Source organism: Bos grunniens, chromosome X (genome assembly GCF_055505025.1).
Source record: "Bos grunniens cultivar Pamir isolate PY7600 chromosome X, Bosgru_T2T1.0, whole genome shotgun sequence".
Lineage (NCBI taxonomy): Eukaryota > Metazoa > Chordata > Mammalia > Artiodactyla > Bovidae > Bos > Bos grunniens.
The window spans coordinates 113,705,438-113,731,621 of NC_141194.1; the positions used below are offsets into that span (position 1 = coordinate 113,705,438).

The 26,184-nt window shown below is 39.4% G+C and overlaps 1 protein-coding gene across 19 annotated transcripts in view; it reads right to left on the reverse strand.

Moving 5' to 3' along the window:
• FMR1 (fragile X messenger ribonucleoprotein 1) overlaps positions 1–22,374 on the reverse strand; it is a 39,635-nt gene extending 17,261 nt beyond the window's left edge. For all 19 annotated transcript variants that reach the window (XM_086389857.1, XM_086389852.1, XM_086389862.1 and 16 more), the window contains exons 1-9: positions 22,108–22,374; positions 12,158–12,210; positions 7,945–8,038; positions 5,373–5,444; positions 4,949–5,097; positions 3,184–3,277; positions 2,973–3,089; positions 612–782; positions 438–516 (exon numbers count right to left, since the gene is read on the reverse strand). In XM_086389857.1, the coding sequence (XP_086245983.1) occupies positions 438–516; positions 612–782; positions 2,973–3,089; positions 3,184–3,277; positions 4,949–5,097; positions 5,373–5,444; positions 7,945–8,038; positions 12,158–12,210; positions 22,108–22,158 (880 nt within the window). In that variant the 5' untranslated portion in view covers positions 22,159–22,374. The remainder of the gene's footprint in view (positions 1–437; positions 517–611; positions 783–2,972; positions 3,090–3,183; positions 3,278–4,948; positions 5,098–5,372; positions 5,445–7,944; positions 8,039–12,157; positions 12,211–22,107) is intronic.
• Positions 22,375–26,184: the final 3,810 nt, after the last annotated feature.

Genomic DNA, 26,184 nt, shown 5'->3' on the forward strand with positions numbered 1-26,184 from the left:
TTTGGAATTTATTAGATTTAAATAACCTATATTCAGATCTTCAACGCTGAGGTAACTGTTAATTTTATAGCCCCATTAGAGAGATCAAATACCAATCTACTCTAAATTATAAAAAGGCCCCAAATGGCATTCATTTTGAAAAAACATTATTTAACATATAAATATATACAGCGAAAAGGCTGTGCAAAACTTATCCTTCCAGGAACCAGTAGGTTTGAACTAGCAAAGCAGTATCTTTTGTATGCCTTCTGAAAATGTAATCTTTGAGTGTATTTAACCAAATATTTTTTTGTATACTGCAGCAATAGACTCTATTTCAAAGACTAAGCTTCAGCTAAATGACTCCACAATGAGTGAAAATGGAATTCTATGAGCATAAATAAGTTATTTACCTAACTTGTTTTTGTAGTGCGTGTCAAAAGCAATTTGTGACTCACCTACTAAGTTCCTTGGAACTTGTATGACATCTTCAGCAAATTCAAGAAAGCTTCGAGCCTTTTTCACTGCATCCTGATCCTAATCAAAATGGGGAAAAGGTTTAAATCAACAGAAGATGAGCTATCTGAAATATTGTTTTTATTTTAGAAAAAACTATTTAGTAAAATATTTACCTCCCCATAAATATGAAATGTGCAGGTATCTTCATCTAGATCAATAGCAGTGACCCCAGGTACCTTTCTAGCTTGCTGAATATTAGCACCATGAGTACCAATAGCTAGACCCATTAGATCTTCTCGTACAACAAACTGTTCATGAAACCTTGAGGCAAGCTGCCTTGAACTCTGAAGAGAAATGCACATCTGATTAGTATGCTTTATCAACTATTAAGACAACTGTATTTAGGTCAGCCATGTAAATCATCTTGACCCTGTGTATCAGTTTCTATTGGAAACTAACAGGTTTAAGAAAATATTTTGCACAGCTTAAGTACTTTTTAGGTTACTAAAGGTCTATGTCATTTGATATATTTTTGTTAATAGGAAAGGGCTTGTTGACATTTTTCCAAGGTAACCTTTGAAAACCTATTTGCAAGGCTGCCTTAGTTAACCAGTGACATCAATGTAATAATTAAGAAGCAGATCAACTGTTCCCAAATAAAAACCAGCTCACTGGGTCTGACAGACTCAATATTAAGTAAAAAAAAATTTTAAATACCATCTTCACAGAACACTGTATTCATTTCATTTTATTAAAGGATATTGGTGTGTATATTTTTCTAGAAATGGTGCCATTTATATAACATCACTAGATACTGTGGGTTTAGATACCTCTCTGATGAACATTAAAAGGACACCCTCCTACCACCACCCCCAAACCTGAGTAAAGGAATCATAAAAATTGTTGGTACATTAAACTGAATAATTACAAAGTCAGAGATTTACAACTTATCTTACATATCTGTCTGCAACCTAAAACAAGATCAGAGTCTGTAAGACCTTGTGATCTGGATCCACAAGTATGATGAATTCTTTATATTCAGTGATGACTTAACTACATTATACTGACACCCCAAAACTTGTGGATAATCACTCTCTTTAGATAGTATCATCAGTATTACCAAAATTTAATGTTTAGTTCTAGCATGCCATTAATGAAAACCAAACATATTAGTGGCTCATGTTGAAAAATGGAAATTTCTTATCTGAATATGTGGATCTCTTTAATATTAGTAGTGAGGAAAGATAGGCATGCACACTAGTTTCTCATTATTCAAACATACCTGATAATCTGAATGAATGTTAACTACTATAAACAATTTTAAAAGTATAAAATCCTTTTTGTAGATTAGAGTAAAAAAGTGAATCAAATATTCCTAGGACTTTTCAAGAGGTCATGTTTTTTGACTCCTGGTTGATTCACCTGGTTCATTCTTTTCACTGATAATTCACTGATAAATGATAAGCCAAAGTTATGATAACAGATCATTTAAGAAGAATCAGATGTTTAAGAAGAGGTAAATGAGTATATTTCCATATTACTCACAATGAAAGTAAGGAGGCTGTTCTGGCCTAAAAGCTATGAGAGAATCACTAAAGAAACCACAAACTTGTGAACACAGGGACATCAAGAAAGAATGAGAGTAAAAAGTAATTAAATAGACCTCCATGGCCAAAAAGAAAATAAAGGAGCAAAAGGAGATATGAATGTCTCCTCTCCGGCTAGGTGTTCAGCAATCTCAATTAAGTTGGAAGGTGGCAAGTTTTACAGACTTTTACAAGAATACAGCCTTTAGTAGTGGTCACCTTTTCTCTTCAAATGCAGTCTGGAACTCCTTTTTTTATTTACTATTTCAACTGCTTGGTGTTTTCCCTCTAATGAAATGAATAATGATGAGGAAGTCTGGAATCTGACAATTACATACTGGAGTTGGCACATTAAACTAAAATCCATTTAGTTTCTATGGTAATGGATGGAAGTACTAAACAGTTATCAATGAAAATAAATGTATGGTAATGAAAATTATTGGAAGATTAATAAAAGTAGATAAAATGCACCTTAAAAGACGAAATAGTAAGTTAGGGAAAGAGCCTCTGGCAGGAATCTGAAGACAGGAGTTTTAAAGAGTGACAACCAATTAGAATGAAGAAGTTCTATACCCTTTTAAACAGAGATAAACATACATAATGAAAGGAATATGATTAGATATTTAAATACTCTCTAGTACTTTAATGATAACATGTTACATGGGAGCAGCATTGCTTCACTTTATTAGCAGCTTTGATGAACTTCTAGCAAAAAGTGAGTTGGCCAGAAGTTCCTTAACATACATAAACTGCTGCTTAATTCTGAAACCTCAGGCATAAAAATTTTAGTATGATTATGCATTGTACAATTTAACTTTTTAAAATATAGAATACAAGGAATTGCTAAGAACAATAAACAAAGGACAAGCTGCCCAAAGTCATGTTTTGTAACCACACAGTTATCATTTCTAGATAGCCTTACAAGCATCGCTAGGGAAAACCACATACCTCCAGCTGCTTACTGGCTTCTTCATTTCTCAGTATCAGAGACAGCTTAGTGCGCAGACTCCGAAAGTGCATGTCAATCAGCATGTGTGCTCGCTTTGAGGTGACCTCACTGATGGACTGAAGGATATTTAAAAAAAAAAAAAAAAAAGTTATGATCAAAGCAAATGCCCTAAATGAAGCACACCAAAATAGACAACTCAGAAACACTCACCAAAACCACGAGCTGATAATTTTCTGGATCGTAAGTTACAGAAAAGGCACCAACTGCCTTTTTAAAGTCTTTATGTGCAGATTCCTTGGCACACCTAGAAATAAAAAGAATAACCATTGTGAAGTTAAGATGAATGATTACCAACTACTGGTATAAATATATGCAGAGACATTTGCACTTAGTAGAATTGTAGATTCATATTAAACTTGATTTATGCAAAATATGCTATATCCATCTGCAAATTCAGTTTCTTTGCTGGGCTTCTCAGGCCAATCAAGCATTTGAGATTATAGAGAAAGGAAAAAACCAGTTATGCTCTTAGGAAATTACTGGTGGTCCTAGATAATCAAAGATGACATCTTTAGGGGAACTTACCTCTCTGGTGGCTCAGCAGTCAATAATATGCCCGCAAAGTAAGAGATTCAGGACACCAGAGTTTGACCCCTGGGTTGGAAAGACCCCCTGGAGGAAGAAATGGCAACCCACTCCAGTCTTCTTGCTTAGAAAATCCCATGGATAGAGGAGCCTGGTGGGCTACAGTCCATGGGGTTGCAAAGAGTTTGGACACAACTCAGAGACTGACCACCACTCTCCTCTGCAGGCTTCCTGGTTTCAGTTATACATGATGCATGCATGGTCAGTCGTGTCTGACTCCTTGTGACCCGAGGACTAGAGCCCACCAGGCTTCTCTGTTCATGGGATTTTCCAGGCAAGAATACTGTAGTGAGTTCCCATTTCCTCCTCCAGAGGATCTTCCTGACCCAGAGATCCAACTCGCATCTCCTATGTCTTCTGTATTGGTAGGGAAATTATTTTACCACTGAGCCACCTGGGAAGCCCTAGTTACATACAGTAGGTCACTAACTTTCTTGAGTCAACTGTTAAAAACTTTTGGGGATAGCTACCGGGTATCCAATTTTGTTCTGCTGTTTCTTTTCTAAAGAAAAAGTGCTGATCAATTTTAGCTTGAGAACAAAATGTGTATGAATCAGAAGGCACAAACATACATATGCAATCTTTATAATTAAGAAGTAGGATTTCTATGCATTTTGAACTATTAATAGAAGTTAATGTTTATCTAAAGTGTAATGTCTAAATCAAATTTAATATATGCTCCTTCTTCTCTAAAGAGTCTTATTTAAGCATTACTTCATATCAAGGATGATGAGAGAAGACCTTTGGAAGCTTCTTTGAGCCCTACTTGTTATATATGTATCTCAGAATACTAGCTAAAAGGGAAAAAAACCTGGAGAAATCAACATTGCCTAGAAATTGGTTTGTAACTTATGACAGAACTGGATTAATCAGTTTCAAAAATCTTAAAATTCTATGATGAATGTTTATGTTAGAAAAAAAATGTACATTAGCTATCTATGTGGCCAAGTAAGTTTAAACAACTGGAATGTTGGCTTGATTCAGTTCAGTTCAGTCGCTCAGCTGTGTCTGACTCTATGTGACCCCATGGACTGCATCACACCAGGCCTCCTTATCCATCACCAACTCCCCGAGTTTGCCCAAACTCATGTCCATTGAGTCAGTGATGCCATCCAACCACCTCATCCTCTGTCATTCCCTTCTCCTCCTGCCTTGGCTTGATTACATAACCAGAAAAAGCTAAATTTTTTTTTTCACTGCTTTTGTAAGCCATTTATGTCAAAGTTCACTGAGGTTAAAAATTGATTCCTATTATTTGAAAATGTATTATTCTTTTAAATTAATTGCACAGCTCCTCTAAGTTCTCAGCCTTTCTTGCAAATCAACTCACATTTGTCTTAAGTCTTCTGGAACATCCAGTTTGATTTTATGAAAAGTCTCTTTTGTGGCAGGTTTGTTGGGATTGACCGATCGCAAACGTTCAATTGTGACAATTTCATTGTATGTAGCATCACAAGCTGCATATTCTATCACGTAAAACTGTGAGAGAGAAATCAAAGTCATTCCTGATCATAGTGTTTAAATTAAGAACAAGAAGCTATACCTATTCAGTTCTTTTAAAATTCTTTAAAGAGAAAAAAAGCTATTTGATCAACTAACTGAAACACACAAAACATACTGAACATATAAACATTTAAATAAGGTAATCAAGCTAGCTATTACTTTCAAATAGAAATCCAAACAGAAATGTATATACCTGAATTTAGAAAAGGAGAAGAGTGTAAGAAAAACAATTGAAATAGGCATTTTCCTACCTCACCCTTTATCATCCTCACTTTAGCTAACCACCAACAGCAAGGCTCTTTTTCATTTGCTCTGGAATAAACCTACACAAAAATTACAACATAGAATATTTCACGATTAAAATCATTCAGAAATTTGTAAATTATCAGACATCAAGGAAAATTTCTTAAAATGACCTTAGGTATCTTGCAAATCTGTTAAGTTGTAGACTTTTAACCAGACTGCACCCCTGCTTCTAGACAGAGACATTCAGAAACTACCTGGTTACCAGGAAGAGTACTGTAAAATATGCTTCCCTATTTCTCTGTGCTGTCTTTGTGCTGCCTCAGTAATCATCAGTATTCTGAATATGAAAGCTCGAGAAAAGCTGACCACTTATAAAGCTGGGCATGCTTTCTTTGGGTACTTTATGAGCTATGAAAATGTATCTAAACATGTAAAGATGAACATGTTTTTGTTTTACTTTAATAAGCAAGTAACAAGCTGGAAGTTAGTGACCCTGGCCTACTGCCTGGCTCATGGTCACTAAATGGGTAAGGCCACTGACTATTCAGCCCACTAAGGATACCACCTGGTGTTCATGTCTCCTGGGACTAAACGGACACTAAATGGGTCACTCTCTGGTCTCCTGTCCCCTTCTCCACTAAAATGGACAACTCTACACTGGCAATCCTCTGGATACCACCTTTCTCCTCTCACATACTGTGGATCAGTTCTAAACTGATCTCTCTGGTGACCACTTCAAAGTTCACTTATGATGTGCAGCAGGGAACCTTTTGTGAAGACACTAGCAAATCAAGGTTAATAGGGAAAGAGACACATGGTGAGTGACAGAAATACTCAGAAGTAGAAAGAAGACAGGGAGGACAAGGGGATGGGGAGGAAAGGACAGAAGACAAACAACTCAGGTCCCCCTTTTACTACTGAAGTTCATAGTGACAAAACACAGTGATGAAACACAACTTAACTCAACCTACCTTTCCCTCTTGCCCCCATTACTTCCTTTCACCTCTGCTCTAGTCAGAGAAATAATGTCAGTTATTTGTTAACTGTTTTGTCATCCTAACAACAGCTTTTCATTGGTTCCCATTGGTCATGTGACTAAAGTGCGCAAAAAGTCCCCTCTATCCATTACTATTATGAGCATTCCTGGTGTAGACAGACCAAAAGACCTAAGTTAATGGTTATACAATACAGTGACTAAATATAACTTGATTGAACCTACATTTTCTTGTAACCATCAATTCCTTTCATCTCTGCTCTAGCTAGTGATAACCTCAGTTATGTATCACTGTTAGTGGGGTCATGTGACTCAGTTGAGCACTATAAAGAAAAAACAGTCCCTTTTATCAACCCAAACACTACTATGAGGCCTTCTGATACAGACAGACCAAAAGTCCTGGTCCTTGACCTCAGGACGCATGTAGTCTCCTGGGGAAGTGAACAACTAAAGGTCCTCAAGTACAGTGTTTGTACTCTCTACTTGAGTCCTGACAAAACCAAACCCAGTTCCTTTCACCTAGTTTAAGTACTGAGTACATCCTGGGTAAATAAATAGCACTTGAGAAAAGAACACAGGCTGGACATCGAGACCTTCCTTGAGCACTCCTTAAAATGGCACTCTTGCCCATACATCACCTTCCATCCTTGGTTTTCTTTCTCGGCCTATTCACAATGGCCCTAATATTAACTCTCCTCACTAGAACAGGAACCTGTTAAAGGCTGGGGCCTCTTCTGTTTCACTGCACCATCTGTACCCAGCACAGAAAATAAGAATTCAAGGACCTAGTACACCTCACCTGACCTGCACAAATGGATTCTTAGCTGCTTCCATCATCCTGCAAATAAAACTGCTACCATTAACAAGGCATTGTGGAGAAGAGAAGCGCCTTAAAATTGAGTACGTGCAGGGGGGTGAAGAAGAGGATACTACACAGGCCAGCTACAACATAAAGCTGACTCGAAGTTCCTGAAGTCTCACAAAAATTTCCAGTGGCTACAGAAATCACAAACACAATCTTTCTGTCAATGTGTTACATCTCCATAGCACCTTTTGGTCAAAGACATTACTGGCACATAAGCAGTTAGTTCACAGCATCTCCTGTGAAAAGATATTTTACCTATAGGTATATATACTAAAACTCGTAGATGAGTTTTTAAAAATATCCCAGAAGGCTCTATATCACTACTTAAAGAAATCCTAGGATGCTGCTCTATTGAAAGGCATGGTTCTTTTCCTAACTCATTTTGCTTAAAATGGGGACATGGTTGTAAACTAACAATATATTATTCAAACAAGATTCAGAAATTGAGGAAATGGGGAAAAGAAATCCTAGTGGACAAGGGAAATCAGTGACTTTCCAAACTGTGCCTTGAATGCTGTTCAGGCAGCCACATTTAAGCATCAATAATGTATTATGTCAAATCATTACTAGGATGGTGCAGTCAAAAGCCTATTTGCATAAGAGCTATAATTCTCAAGGTAGACTGAAAAGCATTAAAGACAAGGGATACAAACGGCGCAAACAAGTTAAATGTTCCCAATTCTTCAGTGCTTAATAACTTGATGGTGGGGAGACTTACCTCTACTTCATCGCTTTCATTTATATCTTTATTATAACCCACAGGTGGTGGGAATCTCACATCATGGAATGGAATCTGCCTGTCTGGCTGCCAGCTGCAAATAAGCAAACACAATTATTTAACACGTTTTCTGGTTTAACGGAAGGGATGACTATGCTGCCATCAACCTTTGGTTAAGTATAACCCTTTGTTTTTCTAGTTTAAAGAAGCAAATGCTTTAAAACTGTCAGTGTTTCACTGAGTGGGGGCATAATGGTAATATACAGACATTTCAACAAAGTCTGCATGCAACACAGCAGCCTTGTAGTTCTATTTGGAGTATTTCTCTAAACACAATAGATCAACATTACAACTTAACAAGTCTTTCTTCCAATAATTTCAACTTCTAAGGATTCTAAAATTCAGGCCATGACAGCAGTTTCCTTTGGTGCTTTAATACGTTAGTATCAGTATGTGTTAGTAATGTCATCACCATACTTCTACTTGCAAAGGAATTTTAACCACATTCCAACAACCACAGAAACTGATCTTAATGCCCTCTAATTTCCAAGCAAAATGGGGTGGTCAGCACATTAGCAATTCACAACTCACTTTTCCCCCTTTAAATTTTAGATCCCGCGAGGTGGTCAACTCTTGCCACGGATAGCTGGCTGCTGATCAGTATGACGTACCAGCATGCACTGGACGGGTGGGGTCTCCTAAACCACAGAAACCCAATGGAGACAGCCTACAGGAGTTCAGTAAGTTGCCTATGTTTTTTCATTTAAAGTTATATGGAACAATTTTGAAAACACCAAATTATTATATCATGATGATATGAAATATTAAAAGATAAACTCTGCAAAACGCTGGCAAATTCAACTGCTAGAGCAGTCATTTCTGGGTTTTCTGTTAAAGGGCTTTCTTAGTAAAATCCTATCAAGAAATTTGCTATTTGTTTTGGGGGATTTTTTTTTTTTATATTCTATTATATAAGATAGCAAGGTAAAGTCAGAATTTGTGGAAATCTGATTCGGGCCTATGTTACACTGCACCTATTTTCTGCATTATTATAAACCCTTGAAAACTCTGCAACTTAAAAAAAAATTATCTTCAGGGAATTCCCTGGTGGTGCAGTGGTTAGCACTCGTCTCTCTCACTGCTGGGACTCTAGGTTTGATCTCTGGTTGAGGAACTAAGATCCCACAAGCCGTGCAGTGTGGCCAAAAACAACAACAAAAAAGTGTCTTTACTGCAGAAAAACTTTTTTTAATATACTTACTGAAATTAGTGATCGATGTTACAGATAAACATATATATCACAGATTCATTGCTAAATTTTATTGGTAAAGCATGTAGTAGTACATAATTTTCTTCATTCCAAAGAAGGAAGAATTATTTTAAGGATACAGAGATAAAAATTCAAATTCTTTTTTTTTTAATGTGACACATGGAAGACAAAAAGAAGACATCTAAAATTATGTGGTATTATATAGGAGTTTATCATTGAAAGGAAAGAAAGGATATAAGCTGAAGTTTTATAAAACATCAGGTTTGTTTTTGTATGCTTGCTTTTAAAAAATCAAAAAACAAAAAGGAAATGCAAGGGAGTGCAAAGACACTACTTTGGTAGGGACCTATCAAATCCTGGTAACATGCTCAAACCCAGTGTTGAATCACATACATAGTACACAAACACAAGGAAAAAGTTGATCTATTTCAAATTCCCAGCATGACAGTAAGAAGAGAAACTTGTACACAACTATAGTACAGGAGAGAACTAAAAGGTCCAAAGACAAAAAAATTTTAAGTTTATAGTAGAAATCTGATTGAAAACATACGAGAACTGACCACTGTAAAAACTAGAAACCAAACACATTCTTAAATGCATAGAGGAAATAAGTATTTGCTTAATACTTTAAAAGAGTAGCAAATAAAGAAAACTCTCCCTTTATGGAAAATAGTGTTTACCTCATGATGGAAGCAAGCAGATAAAGAGTGTAAGTACAAGAAAAAAATTCCTCTCCAAGTTATTAAAGATTCCTCTGTTAGAGGCATGATGCTGTTATCCAGTCTATAATGCATGGATAATCATGTAATGAAGCAGATTCTGAAACTTTTGGCTCTATGTATTCAAAGAAAGGTATTCTATTACCCAAACTTGTATTTTGGACCAAGACCATTTGTCTAGAACTGAAAATATGATTGGATACTCTAAATCCTTTTATCTGTCCCCTTAAATTTTAGGCATCCGAGACTACTACAGTTGACCCTTGAATAACTTGGAGGTTAGGGCCACTAACTCACTCTTTGTGCAGTTAAAAATCCATGGATAATTTATAGTCAACTTTCCATATCCAGAGATTTATGGTTTGTATCATGGATTCAGATGACTCTGATTCATGTACTACTGTAGTATTTACTACTGAAAAAAAAATCCACATACAACTGGTCCTTTACAGTTCAAACTCATGATCCTTGGTCAAGGGTAAACTGTACTTTGTCCTGTTGGTAGCTAAAAGATCCTGCTAACATTCTATTTATACCATGTCTTGGTCAGATACTGTATTTTAACAGATTTATTGAGATATAATTCACATAACCCTATAAGCCATCCACTGAAGTGTACATACAAGTCAGTGACTTTAAGTAGATTCATAGATATGTGCCACCATTACCAGGGACTTCCCTGGTAGCTCAGTTGGTAAAGAATACACCTATAGTGCAGGAGACCCAGGTTCTATTCCTGGGTGGGGATGATCCCCTGGAGAAGGGCATGGTTAACACACTCCAGTATTCTTGCCTGGAACATCCCACAGACAAAGGAGCCTGGCAGGCTACAGTCCATGGGGTTGCAAAGAGTCGGACACAACTTAGCAACTAAACCACCACCATTACCAGTCAATTTTAGAACATTTTCATCACTTCAAAAAGAAATCCCACACTCTGGCTATGGCTTTCCACTCCCACGAGCCCCAAGCGACCACTAATTTATTTATTTTCTCTATAGATTTGTAATCTGTTTTTGATACACTACTAATTTCTCTAAACGCCAAAGAACTGATGCTTTTGAACTGTGGTGCTGGAGAAGACTCTTGAGAGTCCCTCGGACAGCAAGGAGATCAAACGAGTCAATCCTAAAGGAAATCAGTCCTGAATATTCAATGGAAGGACTAATGCTGAAGCTGAAGCTCCAATACTTTGGCCACCTGATGCGAAGAGCTGACTCATTGGAAAAGACCTTGATGCTGGGAAAGATTGAGGGCAGGAGGAGAAGAGGGCGACAGAGGATGAGATGGCTGGATGGCATCATCGACTCAATGGATATGAGTCTGAGCAAACTCTGGGAGACAGTGAAGGACAGGGAAACCTAGCATGCTCCTAGTTCATGGGTTCACAAAGAGTCGGACATGACTAAGCAACTGATCAACAACAATTAATTTCTCTTGGTAAATAAAAAACAAACATCATAACTGCTGACCATCCTTGAGAATTTAGTAAAATCCTAAGATCATGATCACATTTTTGGGTTTGGCAAAGGAGTTTATACGTACTTTAGAATCTTGAATGGCTACTATGAAAATACCTCTCATTAACAGCATTCAAAAACTTTAGTCAAAAGACCTGTCTCCCCAATAAAATGTTAACATCTACCTCTACTATTGATGCCTTTGTATATACAACTAATGTGCCTAGGCCTCTAAGTATTTTTATGTACTCATTTAACAGTAAACAGAAAAGATCAGTTACTGCTCTCGATGATTTTAAATTTATGAAAGATAAAAAATGTTAATAGGCAAACATAATTATTTCTAATAAAATATACCAAAGGACTAAAACTATCAGTTTTAGATTTAACATTACAAAATTCACATCAACTTTCCCAATGGATTCCCATGAATCCATTCACTTTCATCTTTTAATATTTACAAATATTTCTATTCAAACTCTCAGTTACTAGCACAGAACAATCTGGTTTCTTTGTTCACATTTAAAGGAACCAAGATGTAAGGGTCAAGATTATACAAAAGGGATCTCCAAGGTCATTAGCAGGAACAGTCATTCCATTGGTTTAATATTGAGTTGTTCATGAACTTCCTGGTCAGTTAACATGAAGATCCATTCCTGAAAAACACTCAAACTAGACTTGAATTTTTTTAAATGAGGAGTAAAAGGAAAAATTAGCATAAAATGTTAAAGAACCTAAATATTAAAATTATATCAAGACACTTACTTGTTTTCAAATGCCACTGTTATTGAATCTTCATGAACATCTTTTACAAATGCCTATTAAAAAAACACAGTTAAATTAATTTCTAAGCTTAAGTATCGTTTTTGTTTTTAGTTACACTTTACAGTGATACAAATATTTTATGTTTAACAACAGAATGAAGCTTTAAGTTTGTTAGTTTGCGAGGCTCACTCATTCATGAATCACATCTGTATTTACATACCTACAGCATGGTAGGCCCTAGGAATACTGACTATTTAAAACAGAGCAAAAAGAATTGCTCTAGAATTCAGCGTCTAATAGGAGAAAGACAGATAAGTAAACTGAAAATTACAATGCAAAGCTGAAGGTATACTTTAGATTAAAAGTTTTAGAAACTAAGAAACTTGTTACAGAGCTATATACCAGTCAGTATAGATCTGTTGTAACCTATCTTTTTCTCCTTAATACAATTTTAGAATACAATAGTAAATAACTAAATATAATCTCAAATCTATGTGAACACAAGTACACTAAGTTCTCTTTAACAATATGCTGCTAATACCACTAAAAAAGTCCAATTACTAGAGTTTAATTAAATTCTCAATCTCACAGGCACTTGGTGGAAAAAATAGTAATATAAAGTACAGAAGTTTAAATCTTTTAAATCTGATGACGCAATTGCTAATAATCCGCAAAAGACATAACAAAATAGCTAATTATCAAGAAATCTTTAATCAGCATGCTGTCCCTAATTCTATAAAATGACATAACAAAACAGCTAACTATCAAGAATTCTTTAATCAGCATGCTGTCTTTAATTCTATAAAATTAAGTTTTTAATAGGTGCAGGAAAGGAGGCTTTGTTTTTTGTTGTGACAATTAGAGGAGTAGGATAAAGGATAAAGAAACCCAAGGGGCTTTATATCTTAATTCATTTTAAAATGGTTTTAGAGATTCCAGCTTCTTACTCCAGCGTGTTCTGGGCATGTCTCTGTGCTTTTGTGGTTTCTGTCTACAGGATTTTGGTCAAACTCCTCCAGCTGTAGAAGGCCCGTGGTGACCCGAGGTGAGCATTTTTGGAGGCTGTAACCCAGCAATGCTAAACTACTTGGGCCTCTCCTCCTGCCTGCCTGCTGTCCTTCCCCTCTTTTCACTGAGCTGTCTCCTATGGGTTTTATTTCAGTTCAGATGTCACCTCCTATGGGAAAACCCAGAAGACTAAGTTCAATTTCACCTTCAAACTTCTTAGAGCATCTTATGAGTATCCCCCACTATAAACTACCCTACTAGAGTATTTTGCCCATTTTTGTACCAAAGGTAAGCTTCCTGAGGGTGTCTTTTATTTACGGTTGAACTTCAAAGTACCTATTAAGGGTTCACTGAATAGTTATTATCATAGATCACTGCCTAAAGGGTTCTTATCCTAGCCTCCAGGAGGAAAAGTATTTGTGTGGTTTGAAGGGATGGGGCTGGGTGGGGATGCTGATCAGGGAAGACAAATAGAAGAGGTTGAGGTTCTTATGCAGCAGGCCTAAACGGGCAGTGGGAACAAAGGCTCAGACCTGGAGAAACAGCTAGGGCTGTGGTAGAAATAAATCCTCCATGGAAAGGAAGTCAAGACAATTCAATGAGGGGAAAAGAACAGTGCTTTCAACAAATGGTGCTGGGACAACTGGATTATCCCCTTGCAAAAGAATAAATTTTGGCCTAACCTTATACCATATACAAAAATCAACTAAAAAATATCAAAGACTTAAAGGTTAGAGCTAGAACTATACAACTCTTAGAAGAAAATATAGTAGTAAATCCCCCTGACTTAAGACAGCTAGCTTGGAGTAAGACCCTTCTTTAACTTCTCTATGTATCCTCAGTAATTGGCACAATTTCTGGTATACAGTAGGTGCCCAATAGATGAGTTAAACAAATGATTCAATGCAAATATCTTGATAAACAAATACATTGTCAAAGGCCAGAAATTAAAGCATTGTTTAAAAACTAAAACTTCTCAAAATATCAAATTAAAACATATCAGTCAAGTATTAAATAGCTGTGCAAAGTCACTTCAGTCATGTCCAACTCTATGCGACCCCATGGGCTGTAGCCGACCAGGCTCCTTTGTCCATGGGATTCTCCAGGCAAGAATACAGGAGTGGGATGCCATTTCCTTTTCTATTAAATAGCTGCTCCTAAGAAAAACAATGGCAAGTAAGGCAGGGCTCTGGAAACCATTTATAGTTGACCCTTGAACAACACAGGTTTGAACTGTGAGGATCCACTTACACATGGACTTTTTTCCAGTAAGTGTAGTACCCATATTTTCACTTCATAGACATTTAAATTATCTAAAGGGGGGGCGGAGTTTGTGTTCAATTAGAGGTCACAATATGTGGAATCAAAGGAACTTGGGTTTGAGTCTTGATTCTGTCCAAGCTATTTCACCTTCCTGCCTTTGGGTGAACCATTTATCAACTGCTTTTGGTACCCTAGCCCCAGTGTTCAAGGGTTGACTGTACATTGAACCTAAACAGAGACACCAAACTCCTGTAATTATGCTGTAAAGAATAAAGCAAAGCTATGCTAAAAGAAAGTTTCCTTGTAAGATCAAGGTGGACTGTAATGGAATCTAGGTGTTCTGCTATATCCAAGATGCCTAAATAATTATTTCTAAATTAAACATATGTCTGTATTTTTATAGTTGTTCATCTCAAGTGGGGGGAATTCACATTTTCTTCCTATCATTTTGATATTGCTTATTTTCCCTCAGCTATATTTAAATCACACACATTTTCAACAGAGTGTTGAGAACTCTAGTTAAATACTGACCATGATATCCTAAAACATACTCAAGATTTTGTAAGGGCGCATGCCCGTACTGCTCTAAGGGGTTTGCCTCACTATTACTATAGAAACAGAAAGGCTTGATTTTGAGTAAAGTTGGAGGAACTGGACATTTAGTTTTCTAAAGTAAAATTAGCTTTTTAGTTTTAGTAATTAGTTTTCCACAAATTACAAAGAAAGGGAGAACAGGGCCCCCCTGCCCTCAATTTCTCCCATCTTGACAGTGATGGCTAATACCAAATTAACAATTTGCTTTTTGAGGGTGGGACTTCTATTAGGAGCTAATCCCTTATTTACCGAAAAATGTCATGGCCTCTGTCTTCATCCTTGTCTAAAGTTTTATGTTTGCATGTCACGGCAGTAACAAATATTAGTTCCTTACTTCATATTATGGGGCTTTCCAGGTGGCTCTAGTGGTACAGAACCTGCCTGCCAATGCAGGAGACGCAAGTTCCATTCCTGGGTTGGACCCCCTGGAGGAGGGCATGGCAACCCACTTCAGTATTCTTGCTTGGAGAATTCCATGGACAGAGGAGCCTGGTGGGCTACAGTCCATAGTGTTACAGAGTCAGACATAATTGAAGTGACTGAGCATGCATGCACTGTATATTAAATGCTAAAAATGTTAAGTCCTTTAGTCAGCTAAGAGAACCTTGTTACAGCTGGGTGAAAATTTGTTCTCACTAAATAAGGTATCTTTCCACTACTACTGCCCTTGTCTAAACTGTGCTACTGTTCACCACAGAAGCTGCTGGTCATATATAAATATTTCTATTTAATAAAGTATAAGTAAATAAAATTAAAAATCAGTCTCTGAGTTATACTTGCCACATTTCAAGTGCTCAAAAGCCACACAAGGCTTAGTACCTACTGCAGAGGACAGCACAGGCAGAGCACATTGCATCACCACAGATGGACAGATCTGTGCACAGCACTGATTTCGACACTTAGAAATCCGGGGGAATGATTTCAAATCCACGTTGAAAGCACTCTAAAAGTTCATCTCATTATTTCACCGCTACATTTTAACTTGTTTTTCTATTTGCAACAAAGTTTTTGTACAGTTTAATCACACTCATTCACCGCATTTGCCTATTTCCTAAAATGAAACATTCCTTCAAAGGAGGAAGATCTGCAATGGTTGTGACTATTTAAAAAAACAAAAACAGCTCTCAAAGACTTTAAAAACAATTCCAGATATACAGTGTCAAAAATGGTTTAAGCAATCATCAGAGCCTACCAGAGCCACTGCTTTCGAGTTAATGAAGCTTATCTATATATGGATGTTTGCATGATTGTTTCAAAACCAGTCATTTTTAGTGGAATAAAAGAAATTCATAGGTTACCTCTGGTTCACACACTCGCTAAGCACAAAGGTCTCCTGTGACTTCAGAGGCCTTTTGCTAAAATGCCAACAAAGGTCCCAATTTTCTGTTTCTCATCATACCTTCTCCAATAACTCTCCTTTTTGGCCCTGCTCCTCCCTTATCCCAATAATCATGTCCTTTCCTTCTCTGGCTGCCCCCAGAGCACTATCACCCCACCCACCAACGTGGAAAACTAAGGTTGGTTGCACTCTCTACCTATCCGCACATGAAAGTTGATGAGAAGATAGGTTGAGGGAATTTCTGTGGGGTTGGATACCAAAGAAGGCAACTGAAAGGGTTTGAATGAGTACAGGAAGAGAGTTGCATGGAACTGGATGAGAACTAGGGCTCTTACAAGAGTCAGTAAACTTGGTGGTTAAGTGTTCTGCTGTGGGGACTTTCCTGGAGGTCCAGGGGTTAAGACTCCATGCTTCTACAGCAGGGGGCCCACATTCAAGCCCTGGATGGAGAACTAAGATCCCACATTGGTCTATGGCCAAAACGAATGAAAACCGCAAACAACAACAATAAAGAAAAGAGCCTTTGAGGAAAAACAAAACAAAAACGAGTTTTGCTGTGAATGAGAGCTAAGTTCAAAATCTTGATTTTATGACATAATAGCTGTCAGACTCTCCAAGAAGTGGTCTCTGGGCCTTGTATGCCTTGTCTGCATAAGTAAGGAATGGATACAGAACTGGACTTGCTGTCTGCCGTCGTGAATAAAGAAATCACACATGTCTAGTGCCTAGCATGAGGCCTAACACATAGTTGGCACTAAGATAAGTTACACGTAAAGCAGAGAGGAGCATATTTTATAAAAGATGCAAAGCCATAAACACTCTTGCACTTGAAAAAGTTACATCTCAAAAAATCATACATTTAAAAAAGATATTAAAACTTAGGACAGAAAAAGAAAAGGATATTTCCGCAAAGATACTAAGTACTAACAGGTCGTTTACACTCAGAAGAAAAAAAAAGTAACAAAAACCTTTGGGGTTTGAGAAACTGCTAAAAGTGCAGTTAAAGACAAGACACCCAAAGCAACTATACTCCAAAAACAAAAAAAAGACACACACGGACTTATCATCAGGGGGAATAAACACAAAATTAAAAAAAAAATCATTATGGGGTCCCACCCACCTTACTGGCAACTGGGCCAAAGAGGCAATCATAACATGATACTAGCCAAAGCGTCATGACTAGAGTTATCTAATTCCAACATCACATCACCCAGACTGATGAAACCAAAAGAAAGTCCGTCCCCATTTTGGTGAACTTTTACTCTCCCACTACACCTCACACCTTGGCAAACTCTTCTCACAAACATGAGAGGGGTGACTGTGTAGAGAAATTTCAGTGTAAGCCACTGACCAGCAATGAACAGCTATTACATTAACACTGAAGACAGCTCATGTAGTGCAATGATGATTCTCATTAGAGAAAACTTAGAAGCATCGCAAAATATCCCTCCTCAAGAAAATCTGTAGGAGATAAGATGACAAGGACATATGAAATCTGATAAAATATGATTCAAAGCCAAGGCTTCACATACAAAGTGAGTTATTGCTTTGCCACCCTTTGAATGTGGGCGCTAACAACATATGAGAATGAACAACGGAGAGGGCAAAGTACAATAAAACTCCTCAACAATTCTTCCAACCGCAGTGCATGACTAGGAATACTTGACTTCATTTGGGCATTTACCACAAATTCTGAGAAAAATGCATTCTTTCTGGTTCACCTTGACCCAAAGACAACACACAGGTACAGAAAGAATAGTATGAAATGAATTATTAATTTTCCTGTGCCTATGTATTCTTTTGAATGCATCAGTTCTTACCTGCCCCTAACATAACAAAAGCAATTATTATAGGAAAATCAAAGATTTCAAACTTTATCTTTCATTAACAGGCATTCACATGAAGAATTACTGTGTGCGGAGTTACTAAAAAGGAAGCCTACATATAAACAGAGTATTTTCATGATGTCATTGTATGAACTTATAGAATAATGCTGAACCTGCATGTCTTACGCCTCCTGCGTTGGCATTCAGGTTCTTTACCACTAGTGCCACCTGTGAAGTCCAGAATAATGTTAAGACAGTGTTATAGTAACAATTACAATTAAAAAAAGTACAATGAAAATTTGAAAGTGAAAGTGTTAGTTGCTCAGTCACGTCTGACTCTTTGGGACCCCCGTGGACTATAGTCCTAGGCTCCTCTATCCGTGTAATTCTCCAGGCAAGAATACTGGAGTGGTTTCCCATGCCCTTCTCCAGGGGATCTTCCCGACGCAGGGATCAAACCTGGGTCTCTTGCATTGCAGGCTGATTATTTACCATCTGAGCTACCAGGAAATCCAGTTCATTTCTTTAAGTTAAATTTCATTGCTTCAGGAAGTCAGAGTACCTCATCTCAAAGCCCCAATCTGACCCTTACTGGCTCTGACACTTAGTAATAAGTCACCTACCTCATCTCTTTGTACATCTATGTCCTTATCTATTACCTAAAATGGGAGTAACAATAGTACCTCACCGTTGTGGGAGGTGATTAAACAAATTTAAAAGAGGTAAAGCACCTAGAACAGTGCCTGACACCTAGAAAGCTCTGAGTATCTGTTAACAGTTATGCTCATAGTTATGTCAGGAACCACATTCTCATAGCGGTCAGGAATCAGAAATCCAACTATTGTAATACTGAATTTTACATTTAATTAATAATCTATGGAGATTTTCAGAGTGCTTGAATACGAAGTTGGAAAATGCTCAAAAGGGTAATAATGCTGCTTCCAAAACACTAAAAAGGGTGTTTAGACTGGGAAGAAAAAAAAATGCAGTTGACCTAAAGTTGTACTTCCTTGAAGTACAGAAGACTTCAGAGAAAATATGAAGAAAATGTTCATTTAAAAAATTTCCTCTTGATCATACATTTTTAGGCAGATGCCCTGATGATAAAGACCTTTTTCAACATTCTTTGTTTAGGAGATGTTTTGTAACAAATTTTGTGAGGTATAATTCAAGTGTTTTCATGTCTTAAGTAACCTAGGCTCTATATGGTGTACTCATGACTTTTCCAAAGTCAAAGAAATACCTAAGCATAAAAATAGTGGCTCTGACAGTTACTAAATTTAACTTTCAAGTTTTTAAGAATAAAGACCAGAGGGAAAAACAGAAATGAGCTGTTATGATCTTAGGTTTAGATTTCATGGTTCTGTTAATTCTGAATCTGAAGTTTAAGTTAATTTTTTAGAGGAATAAACCTACCTGTTACCAGCATACATTCTATCCAGTTTATACTGCAAATGTGGACCATGTGCTCAGAAGACAGAGAACTGCACCTTCCAGTATGGTGGTTCTGGTAGGCAAATCAAAGTCTGAATGCAATTATACTGAAGTCGTTCGAGTTGTTTAGTTTCTTAAGCCTTTTCAATCCGGTGAACCTAGGTTTCTAATTTTTCGTAAATTTAACATTTCTCCATAATAGTGCATTTTTTGTCTTTATTTCCCATCTTTTCTGTCCATCCCACTGGACAACTTGATTTACTTTTGCTTTACTTTTATAACTCAAATCAGTATTGAGTCTGATAAGAATTTAAACCTTTTTCATTCTAGAAACTATTTTTCAACACAGACCATTTGCGGCGTTCTTAAAAACAAAACCTTAATTAAATAAGCACCTCAGCAATTTTTCTGCATGTGTTTGTTCACCTTTTAACATTTCCCCTCAAGGAACAGACAACCCATTCTTTCTATTCACCTTCATATTAAGCAACTTTTGTTAAAAAAAAAAAAGAGGGGGTGATAAAGAGGAGAGATAGAGGGAGTTTCTTATATTCCAATCAGTTTGCAAGTAAAATCACAAAGCAAATCATAGGCTGCTTGGAAGAGAACAATAAATCCTTCAAGACTAGGATGTGCTTGCCCTCTATAGCAAGCAAACTCCACTGAAAGACAGTAAGAGTGATATCCGATTTAATATCACAGATTAGACTACCGCTCCACCATTAGCCCCTACTCATATTTATTATATTTAGCGTTCCAAATCTGGTGGGCAAAACTACCAACCTAGGAATCCCAGGGACTGTGGAGCCTGGTGAGCTGCCATCTATGGGGTCGCACAGAGTCAGACACGACAGAAGCGACTTAGCAGCAGCAGCAGGAAACAGAAGGGTTCTACACAAACTAACCAGCAATAATTATGGATCACTGAAATAAATGCAACCAGAAACTGCAGAGTTAACTGGATGAATTCTATATTGGTGAGATTTAGGAACAAAAATTCTGGGTTAAATTTTTCCTCCTTTTACAGCAAAACATTTTATCATTTTGCTAAAAGCATGGAAGAGTTTACAGACTTTACTCATTTATGAAATATAATGCTCTCCAAATTTCTCCATGAAATAGGTAAACACATATATAGTCAAATCAGTGTTTACTTGCCTATTCCTAGTTTGAAACGTTTATGTTTTTCTATGTAGATTTAAGAATGGCGCTTGGACAATGGCAATATTTAATTTCCACTTTCTTCCATATGCACCTTCTGTTTCCAAAATATTGTAGTAAGGTGGGACATCACCCACCGAAGTTACAGAGAGACATTCAAGAGGATACGAGGACTTAGATTGCTAGATCTACAGCAAGTATGAACCAACAGAGGCACCACCTGACATATGAAATTATTAATTCTCTTTTTGAAAGTGTAAGATATTAGTGAGATTTGAAATGTTGTAACTTTTAAAAAGCCCGTAGCAAAACCAAAGCCATGCATGCCTATTTAAAACCGCAACAATATAGTTAGCTGCAACATTAAACGTTCAGAGAAGATAAATCGTTTGAAGCACAAAACAATCATTTCCACTCACTTAAAAAAAAATTCCATAGGAATGATACATGCTTAGTACATTTCCTAAAGTTTCATGGCATATATCCAGGCCTTTGGAGGGTTAATTTTTTTTTTCTTAAGTAGCAGAGTTGCCAGTGTTTTTAGACGCTGAAGCATCTGTATTCCAGAATATTTATAACGGGGGGGGGGGGGGGCGCAAACATTCAAGATTACCAAAGTCTTCAATCCATTACTCGGATATGTAAGGGTCTTCCCGAAAACTTTTGAATCTAAACTCTCTTTTGAAATCCACAAAGAGAAGTCACTAATAATCAGTTGCCATTGTGATTTGGTACCAACTACAGCTTCTTACTACTCTTTCTTCACACCGCTTGCCCAGAACAGTGGAGCTCTCCGAAGTCCCAATGCTGGACCGGAAAAGAGAAGGCAAAGGAGAACGCAAACCCTCCTTGCAAGGCAGAAGGCGGCTTGACGGAAGCGCCCCCCGCTCCTCGGCAACTACCCACACGTCAGGCCCGGATCCCACTGGAAGAGGATATTTAAGAAAACAGAAATAAGCCTTCACCGTCACTTCGCGCGGATACTGGTGCTTCCCGCCCGGATCTCTTACCTGCCGTCGGCCCTCGCCCACCCCCAGCGCTCCCTGCTGGGGCTAGGCTCCCAAAAGGGCACCCTCTTTTCCTTGCTCGCTTCTCATTCCGACAGACGCTGGGGCCTCACACTGGAGAGGCAGTGGGGCTCGAGGGGTTTCCCAAAGGCCCGAAGTCCGGTCCTTCCCTCCCTCCCCAAGAACATCCCGCCGAGTGCGCCCCGGGCCCCGGGCGCGGCGCTCGCGAAGAGGGTTCCAGGCCTGCCTCCGGCCGAGTCTAAGAAGAAAAGGGAGGGAAAGCAGGGCGAAGATGGGGCCTGCCCTGGAGTCAAGTACCTTGTAGAAAGCGCCATTGGAGCCCCGCACTTCCACCACCAGATCCTCCATCTTCTCGTCCGCCCTGCTCGCTTCGGAAGCCCGCCCTCGAGAGGTGGGCTGCAGGCGCTCGAGGCCCAGCCGCCGCCGCCGCGTTACCGCACGCCCCCCGGCAGCGGCGCCGCAGTCACCGCTGCCGCCTGCGCTCGCCTTCGGCTCGCCGCCCGCTCCGAAGCAGCCCCTCACCGGAAGTGAAACCGAAACGGAGCCGAGCGCCTGACTGAGGCCGAAGGATCCGGCCGCTCCGCGTGTAAACAGTGAAACCGCGTCATGTGACCGACGCCGCCCCTCCCCCCGCGGGTTCGGCCCCTCGGCCCCGCCCTCTTTCCCCTGGCGGGCCCAGGAGCGCGCGCCTGCGCGCTGCTCTGGATGGGCCGGGGGGGGGCCGAGCGCAACGTGAGGCGCGCGGGCTTGGCGTGCGCGGGCTCGGCGGCCGGCGGGAAGGCGGGAAGGGCGGCGACAGGTCGCACCGCTGGCCGAGGTCGCGCCTTTTGGCGTGGCCTGGCAGGGTCCTGAGCGCCCGTTCCGTTAGTGAGGGCTGGGGGTCAAGCCAAGGGCGTGTGAAAGGGCCTCCCATAGCGAACAAGAGTGTTCACTTCTCCAGATCTGGACTGGCTTGGGTCGGAGGTGGTTTTTGTTTTGTGTTTTTAAGTGGGGCAGAGCCTAATGGAGCTGGAGGTGGAGTGGGAGACAAGAATAGAGGTGAAACATTAGATTGACGAAGACTTTAAACTGGTAACAGTGGCAACAGTGGTGACCGGGCTTGTGTGACCCTTAGAAGGTGAGAGTAATGCTCTCCCCTCCCCAGGAGATTTTGAGCCGCCCCGTGTGCTAGGAGGGGCAGTGGATTGTGTCAGGACCTCTGGAAATGTCTTTCCTCAGACGCAACTCTGACGCACGTGCTCCCCTTCCCTCTATTCTATTTCATACCGTTTTGACACAGGTTTTAAAAAATGCGCTAAACACTCGTTGATTTCTTTACAGTTAATTTCCCTATTGTTTCACACCTACCACATGCCCGCCTTGCACTGGAGGTGACTTATCTACAGGGGCCAGTGCACCTCTTTGCAGCTCTCCCCGCTTACCCCTCACAGTAAAACAAACCCTAAATTTTTCACATTTTTGCTTCTGCACCATGCTTGTATTCACCTCGACCTCGGTTTCCTTTCGAAGGCTTGTATTCCGCTGAGAAGTTTATTGAGCCTCTACCCTATGCCAGTGGAGAAGGAAATGGCAACGTGCTCCAATTCTTGCCTGGGAAATCCCACGGATAGGGGAGCCTGCAGCATGGCAGGCTGCAGTCCATGGGGTCTCAAAGAGTCAGACACGGCTTAGTGACTAAACAACAACTATGTGCCAGACGGCTTGCTGAGTGCTAGTGAAACATTGGTGAAAGAAAAAAAAAAAGTGAAAAAAAGTAAAGAAAAGACCACCTTCACTGAACTTGGAACATAGAGGAACCTAGATGATCATACATTATCAGAAAAGAAAATCTGGAGTGGCAGCTGTGATAAAGGCTCTGAAGGATAGGTACACCTATGATAGTGGTGCAGGACCCAGTGTGGGGTGGGGGGAGGGTGGTCACGGCTGGGAAACTCCACCTGGAATGTGACCAGTGAGAGTTAACTGGCAGCACTGAGTTGATGGAGGTGGTTGAACTGCCCCAGGCAGATGCCCCAGAATGCGAGGCATCCTTGGGCCTCCAGTTCCCTTCCCAGCCCACTCCTGGCCAGAGCAGCCGCCTTGCCTCTGGTGGAGCTCCAGCATGAAAGCCTTAGATCAAGGCCACATTCCTTGAGGCCACATAAACAGGAGTGATTTGTTGAACTAGGATTTCTGGAGTCGTCACAAGATGCAAAGATCCCAGTGCAGCTAAAAGAGACTATCACTGTTGACTGGATGGAAGCAGAGCAGAGCATCAGCCTTAAACCCGATATAATGAAGGGGGACAGATTGATACGGATGATTGTAACTTCCACGTGTAGGATGTTGTTCAGTTTACTCCAGGCATTCAAATATTATCAGCTCTTCATAACCACTGCAACCAACACTAAACCTGGTGCTGTTCCCTGAAGCTCTGATGCACTTTCGTGCCTTCATGTATCCCAGTGCTTCTTGGCCCCCAGAAATCTTCTCATTAGGGTTATCGGCTGGATTCCCATTAGCTTGTTATTTGTATCTCAGGTGCAGAGAGTTTACTCTGCTCCACAATTCTCAGCACGTTGTCATCATCAGTCCCTGCAAGGCCCTTTTCTTATTTATATTGTTTTACTTTGGTTAAATTATTTGTCCTTGTCTTTCTCAATACCCACTCCCATTCATCTTCTAGATACAAACTGCAATATGTTTGGTATGGATTCTTGATCATTTAAGACATGGGGTTTCGTGTATGCCTTTTACACTTATGAAGATGGTCCTGGACTGTAAATCTCTTATTTCCCACTGTTTTCACTCAATGCTACGTTCTTGAGCTATATCCACATTCCTGCAATTTCCCTAGTGATGGGCATCTAGGATACTGCCAACTCCTTTATGTCACTCTGTGGTGAAAATCCTTGTGTGTGTCTTTACGAACCTTTGCAAGAACCACTTTTGTGCTCTTAAAGACTTTGTACATGCCTCCTGTTTCTCACTGCACAGCTCAGCATATAGAAGGGACTCAGTCGATGTTGAATACCTCACCTAGGATGCTTAATGTACTATCATCACTTATTTACATTTCTGTTTTCTTTGTTGGACTGTGAGTGCCTTATGGGCAGGAGAGATGTCTTAGGTATCTTTACGTCCCTGGCACATTCAGAGGTTGATTTTAGGAAATCTTGGATGAATGAATTCATGCCTATCCTCACTGCCTCTATGTACTATGACTTGGTCTTTCCCAGTTAACTCTCAGTCTCAGCCTTGCTCTTATCTCTAGGTCCTTGAAATGCCCACGTTCAAGACAGCTCAGCTGAATTCAGACACGGGCTCAGTCCCACTCATGACCTTGTTACTCCCAAATTCTTTCTCCCTGTCACTAGCAACCCCTTCTTCCAGGTGATTGCTCAGACCTAAAACAGTCATTCTGACCCTCTCTTTCTCTCATGCATTGAATCCATCAGCAAATCTTTTCAGAGTCCACACTTCTCACCACTTGTGCTGCTAAAACCATGGTTCAAGTCCTTTTCCTCTTTTACCTGGATTATTTTAACAATTTCCCTGGTCTCCCTGCAGTCACTCTTAGCCTCTGTTTGTTATCAGCACAGACATTGACCCTATTCAGGTGTCAATCAAGTCACTCTGGTATTCAGAACCTTCCAGTTGCACCCTAAATGCCTCAGTGTAAGGCCAAAGTCCTTGTTCATTCTGGCCTCAGTGCCCTTCAGTCACTGGCCTCACTTATCTCCTCTGTCTCTCACCTTTTATCTCCTTTATCTCCATTCCAGCCATACTGGCTTCTTTGCTGTCTCTTGAAAACATCAGGTAAGTTCTGTCTTCTATCACTAAAATGTACGCTCAGTGAGAACAGAGATTTTTTTTTTTTTTATTCACTGCTGGTTCCCAGTGCCTACCACAGCATTTGGAACATAGCACGTACCTACTAAATATTTATGAAATGAGTGAATCCATGTTGAGGATGTAGCTTGGGTCAAATCTGCTACCGTACTTACATTTACCCAATATGAGAATGATGCTTCAGCACCTCTAGGCTTGCCTTGGCCCCTAGCTTCCATTAAATTGTTACCTGTTGTCTTTGCATTGATTTATTCTGTGTTATTTCCTGCTGCTTTGAAATTTGAGCCCTTTGAATGTTTTTCCTGCCTCAATCCCAACTGAGATACCCTTTGCCCTTTCTAACTCTTGAAATCCTATGTACTCTCTTGGACCCAACTAAAGCCTCACTTTTTTCATGACACATTCTTTGACACATTCATCTTCATTCACTTCACTTTGACATCTTCTTTGAACTAGACATTAGGAAAAAAATTAAATCATAGTCCTTATGTTTTTGAACAGTTTAAGATTTACAGAAACATTGAGCAGATAGTAAAAGAGTTC